General features: G+C 38.9%; 1 protein-coding gene, 1 long non-coding RNA gene and 1 pseudogene across 2 annotated transcripts; 1 reads left to right on the top strand and 2 right to left on the bottom strand.

The window, feature by feature from the left end:
* Positions 1–6,198: 6,198 nt before the first annotated feature.
* Positions 6,199–13,471, bottom strand: LOC117400710 (2-hydroxyacyl-CoA lyase 1-like; annotated as a pseudogene).
* Positions 13,472–17,712: 4,241 nt separating this feature from the next.
* On the bottom strand, positions 17,713–19,989 carry LOC117399532 (uncharacterized). Its single transcript, XR_004544100.2, has 3 exons — positions 19,879–19,989; positions 19,610–19,733; positions 17,713–18,530 (listed from the first exon to the last, which is right to left on the bottom strand). It is a non-coding gene; the product is annotated as an uncharacterized LOC117399532 (long non-coding RNA).
* Positions 19,990–20,739: 750 nt separating this feature from the next.
* On the top strand, positions 20,740–24,432 carry LOC117400705 (biotinidase-like). The gene is given in 5 exon segments (XM_059021162.1): positions 20,740–20,796; positions 23,148–23,486; positions 23,702–23,798; positions 24,114–24,251; positions 24,284–24,432. Coding segments are annotated over 5 exon segments (780 nt in total).
* The last annotated feature ends 609 nt before the right edge of the window (positions 24,433–25,041 follow it).

Raw genomic sequence — 25,041 nt, 5'->3', positions numbered from 1 at the left:
ATTGGTGTCAATAAAAATACATTTATTTTACCCAAACACATACACATAAACTGGAGAAAGCGAATGTTAGGCTCTACTGTATATAATCCCCACAACACACATACATAATAAAGAATGAATGGCCATTATCTGTCATGCTAGAAGTAACTCTTTGATACACATAGTACAAAGAGAACGTAATTCAATTAATCTTGGAGATAACATAAAAAACAGAAACAGATACACAGTGTAAAACACATCATTTTTTGAAGGTTGTTGCATCATAACTGAGAATTGGCTGGGATCTGAACTTACTGTTGTACAGGGTTAATGGTAAATACAACTACTACAACACCTAAAGAAGAAATACAAGGAATGAGAACAAATGCAGATACAATTAAGAATGCAGCACTCCTGAGTATTTTAAATTGAAATCTTTGAAAACCCAAAATCATTTATGGAATTAGGAATTAACTACAGCTTGGTAAACAAAAATCAAGACGCATTAGGGAGCTACAAAACACTGAAGTTCATAGAAATGAAACAACGTCTAGTCCTTGGAGATTTTTACTGCTGCTCAGCCATTCAGAGACATTTATTAAGTTAGTTTACAAGTCATAGACATGCACATGTTGTTTAAAGGACAGTCCAGAAGGGCTGCAGCAGCGCACACTGCCACTGTCATTACAAAACACAACATGATTGAAAAGTCATAAAATGCAAAACACACACAATTAGCATCTGTCAATAATTAAGCACAACTTGGCACAACAATGCAAATGTTTAAAATTGCAACTTAATTTGGCAGATGGAATGTTTTAGTGTTGGCACTCTTTTAATTTATAAAGGTTATGTAACAACAACAAAAAACACAGATAATAGGGCTTCTGATTTTCAGTTTTAACCGATAAAACACGATAAAACACCCCCCATACAAAAAAAAAATTGAATCGGTGGACAGCCAAAAACACCGGAAAAACTGTGGAAATGGTTAATCTATTCACGTTGACTTTACCCTTTTCCCATTAAAAAGTAAAACCTACTACAAAAATAATAATAAATACATTTCCCAGTGCTGCTGGGCAATGTCCCGCCTTCCTGACTTGTATCTATCATTGATTCGTTCTAAATACTTTAAATCCGCCCCAACTACTGAGTGACAGCACATTCCTACATTTCTATTGGAGACTCTGCTTGCGAGATTTAAAATGAGATTACAATCAGGATGGAGGCTTGTTAGCAGGATTTAAAGCTGTGTTACAGTTAAAATACGGAGGATTTAAAACAGAATTGTAGTGAAATGTACAAAAATGCCTACACACAAAAAATCCAGAGGAATGTGCCCGTGACCATAGGGATTTCGTTGTGGAAGACAGCAAAGGAAAGAAGGTACAACTTAAGTGTGCAAGTACTGTCGAGTTACTATACATATTTTGACACAAAAAATCGCTCAAGCATTTTGGAAAGTAACCAAAAACACAAATTTCATACAGTATATCAAAAACGAAAGCCCCGAAAAAAATGATTTACATAAAACTCGAAAATAGCTATAATAAGCACCGAAAAATACAATTAATAAAACCCGAAAAACAGAAGCCCTAAGTATAATCTAACAGTATTGGTGTACTAGATAAAGACTCTGTAGACATCATAGATTTCAGCAGAGACAGGGCCCTGTGTGACCACTATCAGAGGTGCAAATTTGGCGCAATGGCCAGCAGACATGTTTAATTGGTTGTCAGTGGAGTCACATGACAGGTACAGTGTGCACCTGAAAGTATTTAATGTGATCAGATACAAATACAGACATTTATGCAGCAAAATAAATCACCAGTTTTTACTTTAATATACAGGGAGATAATTTTTTTGCACTAGTACTTTAAATGTATTTTGTCAGCAAACATATTACCATTTGAAACAAAGCAATCACAAATGTAAATTCTATACAGGTAGTCACTCAACTGAAATATTTAGTTGTTATGATCACATTAAAGCATTCTACTGTACAAATATTATAACAAATAATGTTTGCAGCATTTTTACTGTATAAATACCAAGTATGTCTTGTTTTAAGGTGTCGCTTGATTGGAAAAAGCTCAGACAATTATTATTATCCATCTAACCAATCCTGTGCAATCCCTCAAGTTAATCAAGTTCCAAATTGAATCTGTAAAATTTACAGCTTTTAGGAGTTTGGAGATCTCTTTCCCCCAAATGCTAAGGCTTATAGCTGATGATTAGTTTATTGGAATTCAATATAAAATTCAGAGCAAATGTAGTACTTTCCAGACTAGCCACTTTGGCAGATCATTGGCGTATTGGTTGCCAATAGTGGTCCTACACCCTAATGACAGTATTATCAAAGATAAAGGATATAAAGAAAAACATTCAGATGAGGTGGAACACAATATTCATTTCTCAGTCAACAAAACCTTGTTGAGGTCATGCTTATATAACATACTATTTATATACAACAACCAAGCTGTGCTTGCGAAGTACTAAAGCTTTAGGGCACAACAAGCTGAGTATTATGCAGTTATAATTGGACACCTGAGGATGGAATCAACCTCAGCTGCCACAACACGGGGTCCAGGTGCGCAAGATTAATAATTATCAGCACAATGAATTTCTAGGAACCTATTATTGCTTATATATAATTATATAATTATATATATATATATATATATATATATATATATATATATATATATATATATATATATATATATATTATATTATACAGTATTCCAACTCTGAGGACATTGCAAACGGTGACACCTGCAGGCCAGATTGAAAATAACAAAAATACATTCACAGGTTTGAGGTTAATCCTTTCCGTCCCCCACTAGAAGCTGTACTGAAAAAAGGGGTCCTAACTGGACAAAATAAACAGCTATTTGTAAATTCAGAAGAGGCCCTACTAGCTGTCGTAATAGGCTGCTTTAAAAAAAACATTTCATATTTCTGCTTTTTTTTTTTAACTGGTAAACTTCTAAGCATGGAAAAACTGATAACATATGTTGGAAAAGCAATTTCTAATGTACTTATCAAATATTTTAAGTGGAAATGCCTCAAACCACCTACAGACAATATAGACCAGCTCTACACAGACAATGTAGCCACAGGTCCACCGCTAGCTCTATACAATGTAGCCACAGGTCCACCGCTAGCTCTATACAATGTAGCCACAGGTCCACCGCTAGCTCTATACAATGTAGCCACAGGTCCACCGCTAGCTCTATACAATGTAGCCACAGGTCTATCGCTAGCTCTTTTTTTGTTTAGTTCATGCTTTTAAACATTTGTGTAAAAAAACAACAGCCATGTTCATTACCTATTTACCTATTTGTTTAAAATACCACTTCCATATAGTGCAACTACTATTGTCTTGCTCTTAATTGTAGTGTAATTCTTGATATGTATTTTTTGTATACAACTGTAAGTCGACCTGGGTAAGGGCGTCTGCTAATATATAAATAAATAAATAAATAAATAAATAAATAAATAAATAAATAATACACTCCACAGAATAATGACCTATTTATTAATGATCTGCTGGTATAAACTGTGCGACCTGATCTGTGTCCAAAGTGCCCCGCCCCTGTGTGTATTTTTGGGTAGGCACGTTTCACTCACCCGTGGTTGGGTGTTCAGTGTGGAGAGAAATTCGGGAGTAAGCTTTAAAATAATAATACAATAACAATTGCTACGACGTGCTGGAAGCACCAGCATGGTATTTGTTTGTCTGTTCGTTTGGCCATTGAGCCATTTATTTTGATTGTTTTGTTTTGTTTAAACCTTTTATTTTACAATAAACTGGCACCAGCAAGCACATTCACCATTTCACTCGCAGTGCTGTGTGTGTTTCCTCCGGGTCTGACATCACCGCTCAGGCCAGCTTGCCACAGTCTCTAAAGAAAACATCAGTTTAATACTGGCAGTGTTGCAAGGGCTTTTGAAACTGTGAAAATGTTCTGTCTAATGTACACTTTCTCCGAGGTACAATGTACTAAATCACTTCCAGCCGTGGAATTGTGAATTGCATCAAGAGAATTCTATCGTGGAATTGTGAACTGCATTAAGAGAATTCTACCGTGGAATTGTAAACTGCATCAAGAGAATTCTACCGTGGAATTGTGAACTGCTTCACCGATTTCCTCCCTATCAAACCTACAGAATGCCTGAAGTTCACTAAAAGTGGAGCATTTTAGCAAATAACACATCTGAAGGCACATACAATCTGTTCTAAGCTGTGGATAGTGGAGTCAAATATTTATTAAGTTAACTGAGGTAATGAGACCCCCACACTCTGCAGGCAATCCAAGTTCTAATCATAGTGTTGCCATTGTAAATGAAAGGTGACAACTAACACTGGATTCACAGCACTGTTAGGAGTCCCTTGGGAATCCAATACTAAAAGATAACAAATCTGCCAGTCACAACTCCTATATGTTTTGGTACTGTTGTTATTCTGAAATGCATAGCAAGCAGAGGCACATACTGTAAGAGATTCGAGTGCAATACTGATTAAGACATTGTTTTTAGGATGACATCACAATTATTTTCTTCTGTTTTATTCCTGTGTTCTCTGATCTTGAGCGCATGGACAATAACTCAGTTTCACTCTGAGCAAGTCATCATGGTGTGATGACAATGCTTAGAGAGTCCGGAGACCAATCTGGGAGCAGAACTGGGCCCAGAGATGAGCACCAAACAGAAGGATCCTAACCAGTCAATGATCCCGGAGATGAGCTCCAAACAGAAGGATCCTAACCAGTCAATGATCCCGGAGATGAGCTCCAAACAGAAGGATCCTAACCAGTCAATGATCCCGGAGATGAGCTCCAAACAGAAGGATCCTAACCAGTCAATGATCCCAGAGATGAGCTCCAAACAGAAGGATCCTAACCAGTCAATGATCCCAGAGATGAGCTCCAAACAGAAGGATCCTAACCAGTCAATGATCCCGGAGATGAGCTTCAAACAGAAGGATCCTAACCAGTCAATGATCCCAGAGCATATCAAACTATGTAGATTTTCTTTTCTTTTTTTAATGCAATGGCAACTATAAAGTTCAAAATGGTGCTCCCTAGATTGAAAAATACTGTGCTTGTCAAGAATCCTAAATCCCATCAAACTATTAGTAGTATAACAATTCATTTTTAGTGGTTAGATTGGTAATGTGAATACTTTTTAAACATCCAGGTTCCGGCACTTACTTGGTGTTTTCTATCTAAATATCCCATACAGAAAGGAAATATAGTTAATATATTTTTTATGAATGAGAAACGTAAAATATATGAATAATATATTTATATCCTTACCATATATTTTCAACATATAAAATAAATATATGGCTCACAGATAAAGTTATATTTAAAATATATTCCAAATGCACCAGATATTTAGATAGTACAGAACAGAATATTATTAGAATACACAAAAGTGAATTACCCAAATCCTTGAATTGTCAGACATTTTTGGAAGTTCTCCCATTTTTCCCAGCTCTTTCCATGTGTCCTCATCAAGACCACTGTAGACTCCATTGTTATTGACCACAATAATGATTATTGGTAAATTGTACCTGCAGTTATTCACAGTATTGATACTTTAACAAGAAGAACACTGCAAAGCATCACTGAACAGCACGATTGCACAACAATCAATCCACTTTGTTGAGTTGCAAAAAATTCTCAAGTTGAATTTTTCCAAGGTGGTAGACTTTATTGTAAAATCTATGTTCTACATATTTAGATTTGTACACAAACCCAGGATCACCTCAGCAAAGTGGGCAGCCAACAATAACAAGGCCTTGGTAGGGTTTTGATAAGTTTGGATCATCTTTGCCTTTTATGGTTTTGCAGCAGACAGACTTGGGATCATGTTGATGTGTGGCCAGTAGGTGGGGACATAGAGTACAAAACCCTCTGTGACTACAGTGTTTCTTGTTTCTCTTTATAACTGCTTCATAGTAGTGCAGGTTAATACACTATATACTCACATTTTTATAAAATTTGAAATTGGTTGCAGACAATATTATGCCATGCTCTTTTGTGAAGGTACTTTAAGCACCAAAGCATCTCGTTTTCTGTGTTTATCTTACTTTCTGTGTACTTTCGAATTTACAGCTGCAGTGTGGGATGAATGTCAATGACGTGGTAGAAATGCTGTGCTATAAAGCTTTATTTTAGTCAAAAGATTACCTGTGATGCCCTTTCATTACTTCAGATTTTGTCTTTTAGGATCTCCCACCACTCTGTGACAAAAGGATACTTCCATGGATCTTTCCTGAAGCTCCCCAAAAGCTAAAGCATGACAAAAACAGACTTCAACAAGTAGTTATAAAATACAATTCGTATTGGTGTTTAGATGCAAGTGGACTATTAGAAAAGCATTCTCCCTGACCGTACTGTTTTCCACTTTACCGTGGTACACAGAAATGCCACAGCTGACTATTGCTGCAGTTTATTACACTATATGTGCAACGGTCCCATATGAAAAGCCATGCTGCATCCCTCCTACACTCTGTGACCTGCTTCTTGAGCAGGATGCTGTTCCTCATCGTTGAATCCGAGACTTCGTTACGGCAATGCCATGACACAGTCTACATTAGTACCAATGGAAAGCACGCCCAGTTATGCAAGTGCAATATAAAAAATAAAAATAAATATTTACAGTAATCCATTGAGTAAATTCAGAGATGCAGCTTTGAGGGCATTTTTCAAAATTAATTAATTGACGTGTTCTTATCCATGCTGTATTATTTTTAGTGAATTATAAAATATTCAGAAGCACAAAATAAAGAGATGTAACACAGGGTTTAACATTATTGCCCAGCTCTTCAGCACAAAGGTCAACCTTAGTATGAAAAACATGACTTATATCCATAACAGAACTTGTGCTTTACATACAGTAATGGCTTCCAATGACTTATTGTGTTCCAGGGATTACAGAATACTTTTTCCATTGAATTCTTTTATTAACCCACTTTGAAAATTTAATGTCACAGTAATTATGAGAAACACTGCAATTACACTCTTGATTTAACAGTAAATGAAACCGAATGCCAGAAGACGAACAAACATGTTTGAGGCCTTTCTTGGATAAATGAGCCCCCCTGCCTACAGCGTCTACTGGCACAGTTTACAGTCATGTGCTGAGTCATCAGAAAACATGGCCATTAATTAAAACAATACAAATTTGTATTTACACTAATGTTTCAACTTTGAAGTACTGTAGAATACTACAGTTAAACTACAGTTTAAATGATGTGTAAGCAATTATAGTATCAGGAAAAACTACTCCCTTCTATTCTCATTCAGTCTTTTCTTAACTGCACACAGAGTGCATTTAGTTTCCATACGACTGGCATTTGGGGTTAAAATAATTTCTTTGAAGCCGATTTCTGCACCATGCGTGGTCACCAAAATAACTTCTAAATACTCAGAATGCCTAAGGCTACTTACATAAACTAGTTTTATAATCAAAGCCATGTAAATACATAACATTAGACCTGCTAGACAAACAAAAAAACCTGCTAAATCCAGGACACTAACCTTAAATATACACTTGTTTTTCTGGTTTGGTAATTTTTCTGAAAATAACTGCGCTAATATGAATAAATAGCTTTGACAGTCTAGCCCACAATTGCCAAAACGCTATCCTTTGTCTGGAAATGACCACTCTGTAAAAGGTGTGATGCTGACCTGTATGGAATCTTGGTGGGAGACCAAAATGCAGAATCCAGTTTAGTCTGGCACCAAGCATTAGAATCACATCAGCATGCTGTAGAGCCCTGGGTAAAGACATTATATTTTAACCTTCATAATGTTGTACATGCATTCTCAGTTACCTGAAGTTGTGCATAATTCCTTAAAATAAAGTACTGACGCTTGTATTAAGTGATCCGGGAAGAAAGGAAGCAACAAAGCAAGGTCCAATCATTTCACAGCTATTATAATAATATGTGTTACTGGCTCTTGAATCTAAAACTTACCACTTCTTATCTGCAGTATGATTAGTTTAACAGACTACCCTAAGATATTCAAAATTTACAATTTCAATTTCATGGGCATGGAAAGTCTACTCAAGTTTATATTCAATCAACCTGGTTAAACTACGGTACTAGGATTATATCTGTTCAGTGTAAATGAGTCAGAGTCCCCTTGTGATCTTCTAAAACTACAGCAAAGGTCATAGTTAAATATAACAGAGCATACCGAGACATAAATAAAAGCCCCACTCAATATGAACCTCGATCGAGCAGCAGCCACACACATCGGATGGGTATCTGGCAGAACCCTTTTCCCACTGGTGTCGGTAAGAATGGAAGCCCACACAGGTCAACTACATCACTGATATTAGTTTCAGATCGGGAATAAGCAGCACCTACAATACACATGTTTTGAATAACAATTTCAGAGCTGCTTTCAGACTTTCCATTTTGCCACACCCTATAGAATTAACACAGTTTGCTTCATAAAGTCAAATGAAACCTGCCAAATTACGTTACTATATTGAATTATGGGTGCATACTGTTTTGTAGTTGTCCATATACTTAACGAAAAACTGACAAAAATTGAAAAATGTGACATTTCAAAATCTAACATGAAACACTCCTACTACCTACCACTCCACACTACTATTATGGCTTCTGGTAGACTTTTGAGATATCATTTTGTAGCTTCTTTGATTAAATGGTGTTAAATAAAAAATCTAAGTTATGTTCATAAAATTCTAGGTGATGCAAAACCTTTGACAGATTCTATCGAAACGCCCGCTTTAATTGCCAAACAGTGGCAGTACTGGTTGGTGAAGAATGCTTGAATAATGAGGTCTTGAGAACTAAGGGCTACCTTTGCCAATGATAAGGAAAGGTCTCTTGGACTGTTTTTAAAGACACTGCTCGAGACACAGACTGAGGTTCTGCCACGGTCACTGGAGGTGGCAAGCAACATGGCACCTCTCTGCAAAGCAAACAAAATGTAGGCAAGGCCGTTAGGCCTAATCTTTTGTTTACTACAAATAATATGGTTTACTGGATGCTTAAAAAGTGTGTTAAAACATATATCAAGATTTGTTGCTATCAATTGACATTATGGTCTCTATTATTTCATACAAATGTACCACACTCTCTCCCTCTTCCTCCGCTAAGAACCTTGGAATCACCCTGGACCCCTGCCTCTCTTATTCCCAGCACATCTCCACTCTGGCACGCACTTGCCGATTCCTCCTGAGCAACATCCGAAGAATCCGACCCTTCTTCACCAACTATGCTACCCAGCTCCTGGTCCAGGCCCTGGTACTCTCCTGCCTAGACTACTGCAACTCCCTCCTGGCTGGCCTCCCTGCGTCCGCCACCTGTCCGCTCCAGCTCATCCAGAACTCTGCTGCCCGCCTGGTGTTCTCTCTGCCTCGCTTCGCTCACGCTACTCCACTACTCCGCTCGCTCCACTGGCTCCCGATCACCGCTCGCATCCAGTTCAAGACTCTTGTACTAGCCTACAGATGCCTTGACCAGACTGCACCCAGCTACCTCCAGACTCTCATCTCTCCCTACACCCCCACTCGACCTCTCCGCTCCGCCTGCACTAGAAGACTAGCTCTACCTCCGCTACGCTCCCCTGCCTCCAGAGCCCGCTCCTTCTCCACCCTTGCTCCGCAGTGGTGGAATGACCTTCCTACAGATGTCAGGACTTCCCAGTCCCTGACCACATTCCGGCGCCTCCTCAAGACTCACCTCTTCAAAGAGCACCTGTAGAACTCCTTTGTTTGTATCCTGGGACACTATCACCCTTCATGTAAATGTGCTTTATTTTGCTCTTATCTGCCCCCTATTTTACTGCATTTAATCCTGTACTTCAGAATACTGTAATCTGCCAAGTGTTTAACCTGTAGTACTTTGTATTTAATCACATCCTGATGTAACTATCACTATTTAATCATATCCTGATGTAACTATCACTATTATCTGCTGTATTATTGAATTTTGGTTTGTCACACTTGTACTTTGCTTGAACAAAAGTTATTGTATTTCTTGCTCTTATTGTATTACTTGTATTGTAACACTTGAAATGTATTTGCTTACGATTGTAAGTCACCCTGGATAAGGGCGTCTGCTAAGAAATAAATAATAATAATAATAATAATAATAATAATAATAATAATAATAATAATAATAATATGGTATGTGAAACATTTACATGGTACATTAACATGCAGAAAATACAAATGCAAGAGCAATGTCCTACTTCACTTTTGACCTGTCCACTTTGCCGTTTACCATGTCCCAGGTATGTCAACGTAACGTGCACTGGACGGCCATAAATGCTGCTTCTTACTGCCTAGAAGGAAGGATAAAAAGTGGCTGTTTGGTTTCAGGGTAACCCCGGCTCAGATGTGGGGTACTAGACAGCAGTATTACTCATTTCATATCATAATACCAATATCACTCTAAATATAAATGCCAAATGTGTGTAAACTATGTTGATGCAATACAATAAAGAACCTGTGCTTTCTGTTTCAAACCCACCACTTACTGTACATTTCGGGCTGATATCATTGACCCTCAGTAGCACTGTCTTACGTTACCTGACAGGTAAAGTTGTGTAAGATTAGCGCTAATGGGGACTGTAACACCAGTTACAGTCATTATAGTCTTATAGGAGTTATTATGAGGCTTATAAATTTCACAGCTTAAATACCTTCTCAATGACTGATGGAATGGCTTCAAGGCTGCTGGGCCTTGCTGAGAATTTACTATAGAGTCTAAGAACAAAACACAATACAAGTTACTTCACAAAAGTATATCATATAAAATGCATATACATTTACAATAACAGGCATTAACAAAACAGACAGGAATTAATATGGCCACGATGTAGATCCTACAGACGTTTTTTACTATATTTTTTAAAAAAATGATTGAACTGCACAGCACCATTGAGGCTAATTCTACAGTTATGTCTCTGCCACAGCACTTCTGAATATCCCAGTGTCAATACAGCTACTGTAGCCAGAAACGACACATATTTAAAACAATATGCAATCACATATTTGAAATGTTATGCAGGCTATACTGCATGTTTAATTTTGCAAATCCATTACCTTTTCTGACCTTGGATTATCATGGCCTATTATTAAGAATGGTGCTTGACACTTAAGGCAGTATGTTTATACTCGACTTTAACTGTTTATGATCAATTGAAGACAGAGATTTATTTTTCAAAGTGGAAAAGCAGATCGTTCTGTCTGTGCATTTCTGACAAACCAACCAGGATTTTAAAAAAGAAAAGTAACCATTTGTTCATTTAATGTCATTATCTTTCCCCCAGAAACATGTGTCCGCATTACAAGTACAGAACAAATTAAAGCTACTGTTGACTGAAAATAGTGCATCGTTAAAACGGGGTTACATTCATGTTAGCATTTGCCATTCCTCCTAAGGCATGAATGAGACCAGGACCAGACACACAAAACACTCCTGGCCTGAAAACAAAAGATTCTCACAGTACCAAACTAAACATATCCAGATCTGTGGACAAAATACTTACAGTCTCTACATAGCACCTACAGCAGCTGGACAGCACGTTTACAACACCTGTGATACGCACAAAACTGTGTCTATATGGTCCGTCTTTTTTCATGCTTCCGTACTCAACACACTTGTGGTAGATGTTTTCATTTTTCTGTTAAACCCTTCATGTACTGAGTACACACTTATTATGTGGTAATTTAGTATGTTATCTGATATATTAATACAGTACTTTTTGTTTTTTATTAATGTCACTCATGATTTATTTGTTGGCATACTGTCTTGTGAAAGCTTGCTATAGATAAACACACACCTACCTTCCGGTTAAATAGCCGACAGCAGAAGCAGCATAGCAAGCCTATTTTGGAAAAATAAAAACGAATTAATTTGCTCATTTAAGACAATGTGAAAAATGTATCTGCTTAAGACAAGTTAATTATAACACTTAACGAAACGTTTTACCCTTAATCACTCAAAACAAACACACAGCATAATTAAATTTTAACAGCAAAACCTGCTTTAAATATTCTGTTCCAGTATTTCCTCGGTTTTGTGTGAAAGAGCATTTAAAGCGTAATAAATCAGACAGAATTTTTAAAAATGGAATTAGAATTTATAACAGTATTTTAAACGTACTTTGGATGAGTCTACTGCATTTTCATGCTTTCATGCCCACTGTTTACTGTTCATTTCTCATTCACGCATACTTAATCCCAGACGCTTGGGCTGCCATGGCAACTTCTATTACAGGAACACCAACGACCCCAAACATGTATTTGACATTGAACATTTTTTTTATACTGCATTTGAATTTTAGACATGGTAATTTAAAATACAGTACACAGGTAGACAGCTCTGTTGAATATGTTGAGCAATTCAGAGATGCTGATTATTTGAAATGTTCGTATTACTGAAGAGTAAAAGTATGCATATTAAGCTAATTACAGTTAGCTTTTTTACTCAGCAAAGTCTACAAGAAACCTTTTTTTTTTATCCCACATCATGTGTCATTAACTGGGCAATACATTTCTGAACATTTACTCGGCAGTGTTCGCCAGGAGAAAAAAAAATCATCTGTAAAGACTGTAATGCATCCTGATCATGCTTCCTTCTCACAATACACCGCTTTTTCAATCAGAGTGCCCGCATTGTTACAGGAGAGAGCATGAACTGGATACACTGCAATGGTCATAAGAAACATCATCTTTTTCCTGGTGAACCTTCGGGAGTAAAAGTGTAAAAAAAAAAAAAAAAAAAAAAAAAATCCCTAGTTGATTTGCCTATGTATGATTTTTTTTTTATATCAAAGCAATCGGGACTATGTTGAAAAAAAAAAAAAACTGCTGCACTCTGGAGAACACAAGACACAGCAAACGCAATGCATTTCTTGTAAACACTGTGGGGGGTTCTGTAAACCTTTAAGGGCACATTTGTAGTTCTCAAGATTCATATAAATCTATAAAAATTAATTTATTTGTCCATCTAGCACATAGTATGCGTGGTTATTTTTGTGCCATTCTATAAATTACAAAACTTAGTGACAATAATTAAGTGTGCAGTTGATATAAACTGTGAAACCTAAACCAAATAGACAGAGGAAGACCTTTTTAAAAAAAGTACAAGTACACAATACGTGTATCAATGCAGCTTGTTATGGACGCTTCCATCCAAGCTTCTCTGGATTGAACTGTTGGCCCAGATGTTGATTAGAGCACATGTTTCTTCATCCCTGCTGTAATCTGGCTTATGGTGTGTCTCAATCAACACAAATATGGCTGTCCCTTGCAGAATTGAAACTTTCACGCAGGCGTGGCTGTTTGTTATTTTGTCAGCTTATGAACGTCCGCCATGCATTTTGTCTCGCTCGACCTGGGTCAAAGCAGGTCAACCCACATCCATGGTTTCACAGTACGCGCCCCCTTCTTCCACGAAAAATCCACTTAGAGCCACCTGAGTCATCGCCCAGCACAACACCACCCCCCCACACCCCCCATGCCCACCCCCCCGGTAAGGACTGAAGCACGGGACAGCTCAATGAGGAGTGAGACACCACCCGCTACAGCGGAACCACTACCTCCATCCTCAACACGAGACAACCCGGGAAGGAGAGAGATTCCACGTATCACAGACTCCTCACTGCAATGTCTGAGACCGAAACTACCCCAGTTCAATGGCACAGCCTCACTGGAGGCCTTCCTGGCGCAGTTTGAGCTATCAGCTGCGGAACACAACTGGACAGAGCGCAAGAAAGCCACCTGCCTAGCCCAGTCACTAGAAGGAGCCGCATCCGATATCTTACTGGACCTCAGCTCAGAGGAGAGGACCAAATATGGGGCACTGTTAGCGGCACTGAAGCGACGGTTCGGCAACTGCGAACCATACCTCGCTCTTCAAGACCATCTCCTGCGAAGGAAGAGGGCACCAAGGGAGAAACTGGGGGCGTTGGCTGCCGACATAGCACGCTTAGCAAGATGGCCTTACAGTGACAAACCCAACATCTTTAGTCGTCGCATCGCTCTCGATACCTTCCTACATAAGAAAGCGCTGTGTACTGTCCTTGTATTATTTTCTAAACATTTGTTGACTCCATATATATTTATTACAAACCTATTATACACGTACATATTCGTAAGTGTTAAGGACAACACATTTCCAGGAAACTTGATTTTACGACAAGAGTCTGCAGTTTGCATTTCCCATTTTGTATTTGGAACTGCCAGTAACTAACGCTGTAGGTGAATGCTCATTTTAAAAACTGGTGCTAATTCAATCATCGAATCAGGTAAAATATGGATCAGCTAAGACTGAATAATTTGGCATTAATGTTAATCAAGCGTGGTGGTAGTAAAACAGTAAAGGGAAGCAAATTAAAATGCAAAGAGGAGCCCCCAAAACGATAACAGCCCCAGGCCCCCATTAAACTTAATCCGGCCCTGAACGGTGCTGGTTGGAACCAGCGTCAAGAGAGGAGAGATGGCAGCTAGTGGTTCCCTGTACACTACGCTGCCGACGGGACGTGGAGGACCACTGCTGCCGCCGTTGTGACAACTGCGCAGCCCGCAAGGGTCCTCCCATCCAGTCCCGTGCGCCTTTGCAGCAGTTTCCGGTTGAAGCGCCAATGGAACGGGTCGGTGTAGACATCCTCGGCCCTCTGCCTGTGTCTGACAGAGGTAAATGCTACGTACTGGTGGTGATGGATTCTTTTTCTAAATGGCCACAAGCATAAACCCTACCAAATCAAGAGGCATGCATGGTGGCAGACGCCCTTATCGAAGGTTTCTTCTCCCGGTTTGGAGCCCCCCAAGAGTTGCACTCTGACCAAGGGAGAAACTTCGAGTTGCAGGTGCTTGGGGATTCGGAAGACCAGAGCCACCCCAGGGGAGCTCGTCTGGGTCTACAGCCCATGGGTGGGTCCCTGTGAAGTCCTCAAGCATCTTGGTGAAGTGGTATACAGGGTGAAACTACCCCCCACTGGTCGCCGTCTCGTCCTAAGATTGATTCAGAAAAGAAAAAGAGACAGCGCTGAAAGAGCATTAATAATCATTAATAAAAATAGCAGTTATAACTGCTTTTGACTGCACTCTGTCTCCGGTGTTTCATTTCATTCCACTATGAACCCACTTAAGGCTGATCATTACTTCTTTATGAGCTACCATAAAGTTTATTTTTATGGGGTCACCACCGCTTAGAACAGGCACATTTGTGTTAACGTGATTCACCCGCAGTAAGTGATGGACAGTATAAACTGCTACACAATAACCTGATATTCAAAATGTCCCCCAATTACCAGTACTGTAATCAAAACAAACAAGCGTGTATGCGGTTAAAAATCTTTATTAAGACACTCATTACACTAATAAAAAAGATGTATTAAAACCAGAGTAAGGGCGGATATGTAAAAAGGCGGATAAATGAATCCTGCTTTAAATACCATTATACACAGCTGTAACAATTACTGTACTCTAGTATTATTGTTTTGAGATTCAGCTTTTATTAGGGAGCGCCACTAAATCCCTTGTTTAGAAAGATACAGGGTATTAATGGTTGTGAGAGCAGCCGTCTGCCGCGTGGATGCGTGCATTCACTACTGAGTGACAGGCAGGAGATCGAGACAGAGGTTGAAATTGGTGAACAGGATTTATTTACATATTGTAGTGCTGCGCTGCAGGGTTTCCAGGATATAATGAGACAGACAACAGTTGCAGTTCATAGCAGTAGGAAACTGCTGTATTTATTATTTTTTTAGCTTTTAGTGAACAATAGCTCTCATTCCTCTCCTCTCACTCGCAAACTCACCCTCTTTTAACTCTCAATTCTCCCTCTGCCAGATCCCTGTCGGATACAACAGTTCCCAGCATACAAAACTTCACAGCAGGTCTTCCAGTTCCGGCGCTTCCTTTTTACATCAGAAATCAAGGAAAGCGGCGCTTGCACATTGAAGTGAAAAAGAAAGACTTAATTTCCCAGTGTCCCTCCCTTTCACAGCTGCGAGTCCAGCAGCTTGCAGGCGTGGTAAGACAGTGCGTAGGTGGATCAGAGCTTCTTCAAACGTAGTGGCGTGGACCAGCAGATCATCAAGGTACACAGAAACAGCTATCTTGTTTGTTTATGTCTGTGTTATCTATGTGGTGTTGGGGCTATCTGTATTCATGATATACGTCCCCTTTTTATTTTATTTTTTCGGCTACTCTCGGTCTCACTCGGCCATTGAATCGTTTTCTCGACTTTTTCTGAAGAAAAAACGATTAGAGACAGGGTCCGACATTAGACCGGAAAGGGAAAATTGCAATGTCAGACCATAGGACCGCAAAGTGTTAAAATGACTCTGTAGTCACTCACTTTCCTCAGGTTCCAAATCCAGTAGTATCTCTAGTGCGGCTCTTTGAGAGACGGGTTAGATAAGACAGCTGCTCTGACAGCTTTGGTGACCGAGTTCCAGCCGTGCTCAGTGGCTGTGAGCGCCAACTGGGCCAGGAAGGCTTCCAGCAATGTCTGCCCGGAGAAGGGGAGAAGCTTCAGTTTAGGGCCGGAGAGGGCGTGTCCCCGAAGCGGCGGTGCAGTAGCAGGGGTCGGTGGTGTGGTGGCTGTAGGGGCCGGTGATGGGGCAGCAGTAGTAGACAGCAGGCTCTTGCTGTGTTCAATTAACAGCTGCTCGAACTGTTTCAGCAGGGTCTTGAGGTGAACTTGGGCAGCCAGAGGTGAGGGTCTTGGTTGGTCTGCTCAAACCGCTGACTCAGTGCGGGACAACGGTAGTTTTGAGGGCCTGGAGGCTGTTGCATTGGTGAGGGTCTGTTCTGGCTCTGCAGCAGAAGAGAGTTCAGGTCGAGCTTCTCTGGAAGCAGCGTGAAGCAGGGTTCTGGAGGCAACACGTCTCGCAGAGGGGTAAACTCCTTCTCAGTATACCGTCGGGCGTGGGGAAAGGCGATATCGGTCTTAGCGGTGGAAATGAAGACGCTACCAGGACATTTCTTTGGCTCTAAAAAGTGCTGTTTAATATTTGCTATTTCAGAAAAAATGGATTTTACACTCCCAGCAACACATGCAGCACACAGGCTGCACTTAATCACAGGCTGCACTTATTCTCACTGCTCATTGGTCGGGTTACAGTAGGTGATTTACATAACTTTTCACCACTCACACAGCATTGAATGAAAGACTCATTAATATGTGAAGCTTCTGAGCTTTATATAAAAAGAGTACAGTAAGTGATAGAACCCAATTTCACGTTGTGACTTTTTTGTTTGTAAAACAGCTCAATAAAGATGTGATATCAAATTAAAACACGCATGTTTCTAAGTCCCAAGTTGACTTTCTACCATTAACAGGTTTTTGTAGATGATACTAAATGTATATTGATATTTTAGTATGTAGCTCAGTTCTACTAGTAGCTTGTAGTTTGCCTCCCTCCAGTGACAACTTAGGCAGGGATGTCCACATTGTTTTCCACAAGCAACCACTCCTGTGGGGTTTCAGCCCATAAAGAGATGGTACTGAGCATGTGCAGTAGGTATTTGTGAATACAATACTGAATAGGACAGCCCATAAAGTAGTGTACTAAAAAAGCACTGCACAAAAGGATAATTTTTAACCCTTAGCCAATGGTGGTAGTGGACTGGCTGCCCAGTGGGCTCAAACATGGTACCTGGGTTTAGACACACCTGCACCAGGTAAAACCAAAACCTGAAACCCAGAACCTCGAGATTGTAATCTAAATGTTGTTATCTTGAAAAGCAATTGAGAACCCAACATTGAAAAATCTGGTCAGAATTCATGATGAAATATTTTATTATTATAACATTTTGCATTCTGACTAATGTTACATGTCAGGCCAAGAATTAATGGTAGTATACAGGATAACAAAAATATATATATATTGACAGAGAACAGCGATTGGCATAGATCCAACTTAGCCTTTTATGGTGAAATTGTTGAAAACTCTCTGTCTACAGCTTGATAGAACTCACAAAGAATCACATTATTTGATTGGAACAACTTCAAATAAAAATAAAAAAAGCAGATGCTGTAACCCTTCAGTGCATAAATTCAGTACACAGACTTTCACTTTACCTCTTATGACATGATGTGCGCGAAGAATGTGAAACCCGGACCTGAATTAAATCCAGCTGTGTCATTCTATAGGTATTGGTCAAATTCAAATATATTATATTTAGTTATCAGTTGTCAAAAAGCCTATATATTTTTAGTCACATTTTCACAAAACAAAAAATCAAACAAACATTAAAACACATTTTCATTTTGGTAGTTACAAATAACAAGCCTGAAAGTATGCAAAGAAGGGTTTTCAAAACGGAAATTGCAGCTGAGTTAGTGACTGTTTGAAATTGATGAAGTTACATTTTCACACATAAAAGCTGTCGTTGTCTTCCAGCTTCTGCCGATATCTGTCATAGTTGGAGCTTATTTTCCCTCCCAGATTGCCGAGCAGTTTGCCTTTTCTCCCCATGCCAACCAAGTTAATGCCTCTTCCGTTAAAGTAGGACTGGAGAATGTTGTAGAACTGCGAAGAGAACGGAAAGTTCAAACACGAGATCATGGTCTTGTTTAGTAAGACAATCAATCAAGGCTCCGTTTCAAGCCATCTACAGCAGATACACTGGTTGAAAAAGTGTAGATACTGAAAAAACAATTCTGCATGATCCAGGATGCTCAATACAATACAGGCTTTTTCTTTCTTTTCTAAAACTGTGTAGTATGCTATATTTAGTATACAACAAAGATAAAAAGACACCAACAAATTATACACATAAATTATTTTTTTCTTACTTTGAATCATTCTCGCTGTCTAATTGCAGACTAATATGCTGTTCTGGTATTTCGCACACAATACAAGCTTCAAAGCTTGTTTGTGTATTTTTTAAAACTAACTTTTCCCTAAAGGATTCCAAGTGCATAGGTTTTATCTTCAATGCAGGACATGAGTTAAAAGCAAATACTTATTTGTGTGCATTTTAACCTGTTAAGGACATAACTGCACAACAATGTAAAGTTCAGCATTTAAGTAGTAGTCTGTTTATATTGTATAGCAGTAGGAGGTTCATGAAGTAAACATACAAATGGAAAATTACTAAAAACTAAAATTCAGTAAATATCTGTAAAAGAAAAAAACTACTGCCCAGCATATGACATTCAGGTGGCATGTTGACAAGTCTATCGGGCGTATACCTGGTTGCTTCAGTTAAGGTTCACCAGTATTTTGATACTGGAGTTAAGGGAAGTTTAATCTGTGATGCTTGTTCCCAGTAAAAATAAATACAAATGTGAATTGCACATTATCTAAAAGAAAATCCCTTTTAATAAGCATCACATTTACTACAAACAAACATGCAAGCTGCAAGTAGTACATAAAATAGGATTAGTCACGTATTAGAAACATATTACAAGAATAATCCATTTTTAAATTATTTCATGTTCATTCATTTTCAGCATACAAAACTGTAGAATCATAGAAATAATTACCAGATTAGTATTAGATTTATATATTTTAGCCACCAAGATAATATACTGCTATTTAATTTAAATGTATTATTTAACAAAATAAAATGAGTTTAACCAAAATGAAAGTGTGAAATAACTTACCAGATTTCTGTTCTGTGGATTTCCTAGAGATTTCCATTCTTCTTCACCTGAATCAGGCTCCGGTGTAACACAAGCAATAAGTAATATAGTCACAAGGACTACTGCAAACTGAGCATGCTTCATCCTACAGGATGCCAAAACAAGAATACACAAATATACATCTTTAGATTGTTTAACAAGATAAGTAAAAACACATTAAATCATATTCAAATCGACCCTGTTAATACTGCAGATGCATGCATTTCATCAGGAAGCAGTATGTGTCTTACCTGACTGAAGTTTGAAAAGCTTATGTGGACACAAAACGGAGGTCTGTCAGTACAAATGATCTTCCTCAGTGTCCTCCCCAGCCATCATTTATAGCTTGCATTACAATAGCCATCCCACTCTTGAATTGCAATGAGATGATCACAGAAATTAACCCCCTATTGTGACTAATAACTGGATTAGCAATTATTGAATGTTGATGACAGAAAGCAGAGTACAACCAAAAGGATTTGTAGTAGCTGAATGAAGCAAGAAGGTATATACTGTATATGTTATCCTTTAACTTTGTTATGAATAAAATTGCCAAAGAAGCCAGGTTTACTAAAGCTTTTAATATGGATTATTTGATTATTTAAGGTGTTTATTATATATAACTAAATAAGTAGCTTTATCTATTTGATTGAGATTTATTTTTTAAGTGTGTGTGTGTGTGGGGGGGTAATCCAGGGCATTTTTTTTTTACTGCTTCCAATATAATGTTCCCCATTTTGGTGTATTTAATAGTACATTCAATTCAAATTACTATTTCAGGCTGTGTTTTAGTGATAATTAGCTTTGAACACTTGATTGCATATCTAAAATCTTATTCCACTTTCATTTTTATTCGCAGTGTTTTAGATTTAAAAGAATAACCCTCATGTTTGTACACTCACTCCATAAAATACAGCACGTTGTTTTCCTTTTTCCTAGGTTCCGTTAAAACATAAAAGAGGAGACACACTGGGTACCTCACCATACAATACCAACACTGCCTGAACCCCTCAAATAAGAAGAGCTGCATTTCAAAGTACCAGTATGCCACTAGAACTAAATGTACCATCACCACTAGCCATAAAATGTCAATGCTGAAGTGATCATTCACAATGGGGAGAGTGCACAGCAGCACTTCATTCAGAGGGGGGGAAAACTGCATTTACAAGGTTAAGTATGTGGGGGAGACTTTTTACAAAGAACTGATGTAAACAATTGTCCATGTTTATTTGTTTCTGCCATAAAATACCTGCCAATGAGCCACACCAGGCTTTGTGTCACCCTTCTTAACAAATACATTAATGCTTACTACAATGAACGTTGCAGTATTTTCAGCAAAACCCATGCCACTCTGGAAACGGGTGTGCATTATTATTATTATTATTATTATTTATTTCTTAGCAGACGCCCTTATCCAGGGCGACTTACAATCGTAGGCAAAAACATTTCAAGCGTTACAATACAAGTAATACAATAAGAGCAAGAAATACAATAACTTTTGTTCAAGTAAAGTACAAGTTTGACAAACCACAATTCAATAATACAGCAGGTAATAGTGATAGTTACATCAGGATATGATTAAATAGTGATAGTTACATCAGGATGTGATTAAATACAAAGTACTACAGGTTAAAAACTTGGCAGATTACAGTATTCTGAAGTACAGGATTAAGTGCAGTAAAATAGGGGCTGATAAGAGCAAAATCTGTGGCAGGGCAGAGCCCTGCTTGTAAATGGTGTTTTGTTTGTGTATTGGTGGTGGTGGTGGTTGGCAGAGACTCAAGGATGTTATGCAAGTTAGGTGATAAACCAGTTGAACAATAAATTGAGTCCAACATTCTTCAAAGGTATAATTCATAACATCTACATTATTAAGAATATATATATATATATATATATATATATATATATATATATATATATATATATATATATATATATATATATTCACTTCAAATAACTGTTTAATATACTGAACTATTATGTATACATTTTGTTATTTTCTATTTTTACTTATGCAAAAATCATTTAGCATACTATTCATTAGCTACAGTACAAGTATGCATGGTATTTAAGGATCTAAGCACAAAAAGCAATAGACTCCCTTTCCAGTTAAATCTTCGCCAACAACCCCCCACAAACTTTGCTTTTGTGACCAGGACAGTGATATTTTGAAATTTACCTATCTTCCAGAACATTCCAGATAGATTCAGTGCTGAGTAAACTTGGAGTAACTTCTAGAACTTTCTAGAACTTTCCAGTAATATAAATAGTAGTATAAATACAGGGGCCTTAAGCCCACCAGTTCAGTTTAGTTCCAGCTGCCTAAGTGGATACATATCTGCATTTTTCTGAGATGGCATCAAGGTCATAGGAGACTTCAAAATGGTGGCATTCCTGATGGGTCTCCAAGGTGGTTTTACCAAGTTTCCCTGCTATCTTTGCCTTTGGGACAACAGGGACACCAAGGCGCACTACCACAGGCGGGACTGGCCACAGCGGACCGAGTTCTCTGTGGGGAGGAACAACGTCAAGTGGGAGCCACTGGTGGACCCCTGGAAGGTGCTGATGCCACCACTGCACATCAAATTGGGCCTTATGAAACAATTTGTCAGAGCTCTAGATAAGGAGTCGGCAGCCTTCAAGTACCTTCAAGACTTCTTCCCTAAGCTGTCTGAGGCAAAGGTCAAAGCCGGTGTCTTCGTCGGACCACAGATAAAGAAGATCCTGGAGTGCAATGAATTCCCCAAGAAGCTCACTAGTAAGGAGAAAGCGGCTTGGAACAGCTTTGTCGCAGTGGTTCGGGGCTTCCTGGGCAATCACAAGGCCGAAAACTATGTGGAGCTGGTTGAGACTCTGGTGAAGAACTACGGCACAATGGGCTGTAGGATGTCCCTCAAAGTCCATATCCTTGATGCTCATCTTGATAAATTCAAGGAGAACATGGGAGCGTAGTCGGAGGAGCAAGGCGAGCGCTTCCACCAGGATATACTGGACTTTGAACGCCGCTACCAAGGACAGTATAACGAGAACATGATGGGAGACTACATTTGGGGGCTGATTCGTGAAAGTGATTTACAGTATAATCGTAAATCTCGAAAAACTACTCACTTCTAAATCTTTTGTAGTCATTTTTGTATTACTTTAGTATAAATACATGTTAATTTGGATTCATATGTTGTTTTTTTCTGACTTTATGTGAACGAAAAGACACAAATTCGCCCGTTTTCTCATTGGAAATAGGTAAATTTCAAAATATCACTGTCCTGGTCACAAAAGCAAAGTTTGTGGGGAATGATAGCCATTCTCTATACTTTTGAGGCATAAGCAATTAGGAAATAACACTTACTATCCAGGAACAAAAATTGTGTTACATAGTGTAATCATTGCTGTTTTGTGGTAGTGTCATACTGCCTTTTCACAAGAGGACAATGGACATTACATTGCTGCTGTTTATGAACAGAGTCATGCTGAACATGAACCCCAGTGGTGTGTGCAGCCAGCAGGAAGCACTTTGTAGGTTCTGCATCGACCAAGCTGTATGACAAGAAATAACAGAATGTACTTGGTAGCAAATATGCCGGATCAGCAAGAATGTAACCGCAGTGATCCGCATTGTCCTCCCGATGGAAGATACGTTTTCAATACTGACGTGGTCTTCCGTGATGACGGGACACTGATTGCCAAGTATCACAAACAAAACCTGTATTTTGAGGCAGCTTTCGATACCCCACCAGAATATGAGCATGTCACATTCGACACACCATTGGCTGGGAAGTTCAGCATCTTTACTTGCTTTGACATACTCTTTTACAAGCCTAGCATAACTTTAATAGAAAAGTATAAGGTGAAGCAAATTGTCTACTTTATTATTATTTATTTCTTAGCAGACGTCCTTATCCAGGGCGACTTACAATTGTTGCAAGATATCACATTATTTTTTACATACAATTACCCATTTATACAGTTGGGTTTTTACTGGAGCAATCTAGGTAAAGTACCTTGCTCAAGGGTACAACAGCAGTGTCCTTGACTGGGGATTGAACCCACGACCCTCCAGTCAAGAGTCCAGAGCCCTAACCACTACTCTACCCCACTGCCTGGATGAATCAGCTGCCAGTACTGTCTGCTATTCAGATCCAGCAGTCATTTGCAACTGCATTTGTCATAAGTCATTTTATGCTGTCACGCATGACCCCTTGGAAAACGAATGCAGCTGCCTTACAATCAGCGGCTGCTACATTGTTTACCTTCTACGTTCTTGCAACAGAGACTCGTCTTCTTCCAGATTGGCCAACTCCCCGACCTGGGAAAGAACTGTCAGTCCAGCCCATCAAAAGAACTCTGTCTTCGCTGCTTAGCGCCCTCACAGGTCGGGAGAGAGATTTACAAACAGAACTCTTCACAATGATAATTACACGTTTGTTCCTCTTGTTGAAACACAAGGTGACTTTGACAGTATGTGACGGCTATTTCTGCTGCTGAGTCACATATCCATGTGCCAACACTACCAGTGAGCTCTATTCCCTCGGTGCTTTTAATGGGCTGCACACAGTCCACGGTACTTATTACCTGGAGGTGTGCGCCCTGGTCACAGAGGCTGAAAGCAGTCTCCATTTACAGGGTAACTTTACTACCCCTTATATTTTCCCGCAGTGAGTGAGATGCAGCTTGCCACTCCAAACAGCACGGGCTGGGACAGAAGCAGCTACTTCATGAGTAAGAAAGGCATGTCTGGTGGGCTTGTAACTGCTGCTTTGTATGGAAGAGTTTATGAAAGGGACCATAAACTGGTGCGAAAATAGTTCAATGTATTGTAGGTTATTAAAACAATGATGTATATAATTAAACACAAACTTTTACCTCATAGCAACACATTTCTCAAAATTGGCACAAGGCCACTGGTTGCTGTCAGGACTTAAGAACTTAAGAAAGTTTACAAACGATAGGAGGCCATTCAGCCCATCTTGCTTGTTTGGTTGTTAGTAGCTTATTGATCCCAGAATCTCATCAAGCAGCTTCTTGAAGGATCCCAGGGTGTCAGCTTCAACAACATTACTGGGGTGTTGGTTCCAGACCCTCACAATTCTCTGTGTAAAAAAGTGCCTCCTATTTTCTGTTCTGAATGCCCCTTTATCTAATCTCCATTTGTGACCCCTGGTCCTTGTTTCTTTTTTCAGGTCAAAGAAGTCCCCTGGCTCGACATTGTCTATACCTTTTAGGATTTTGAATGTTTGAATCAGATCACCGCGTAGTCTTCTTTGTTCAAGACTGAATAGATTCAATTCTTTTAACCTGTCTGCACACAACATGCCTTGCTCTTATTGTATTACTTGTATTGTAACACTTGAAATGTATTTGCTTACGATTGTAAGTCGCCCTGGATAAGGGCGTCTGCTAAGAAATAAATAATA

Source organism: Acipenser ruthenus, chromosome 4 (genome assembly GCF_902713425.1).
Source record: "Acipenser ruthenus chromosome 4, fAciRut3.2 maternal haplotype, whole genome shotgun sequence".
In the NCBI taxonomy this organism is placed as follows: Eukaryota; Metazoa; Chordata; class Actinopteri; order Acipenseriformes; family Acipenseridae; genus Acipenser; species Acipenser ruthenus.
Note: the sequence above shows the minus strand (reverse complement) of the source record. Positions and strands in the feature narration are given on the sequence as shown.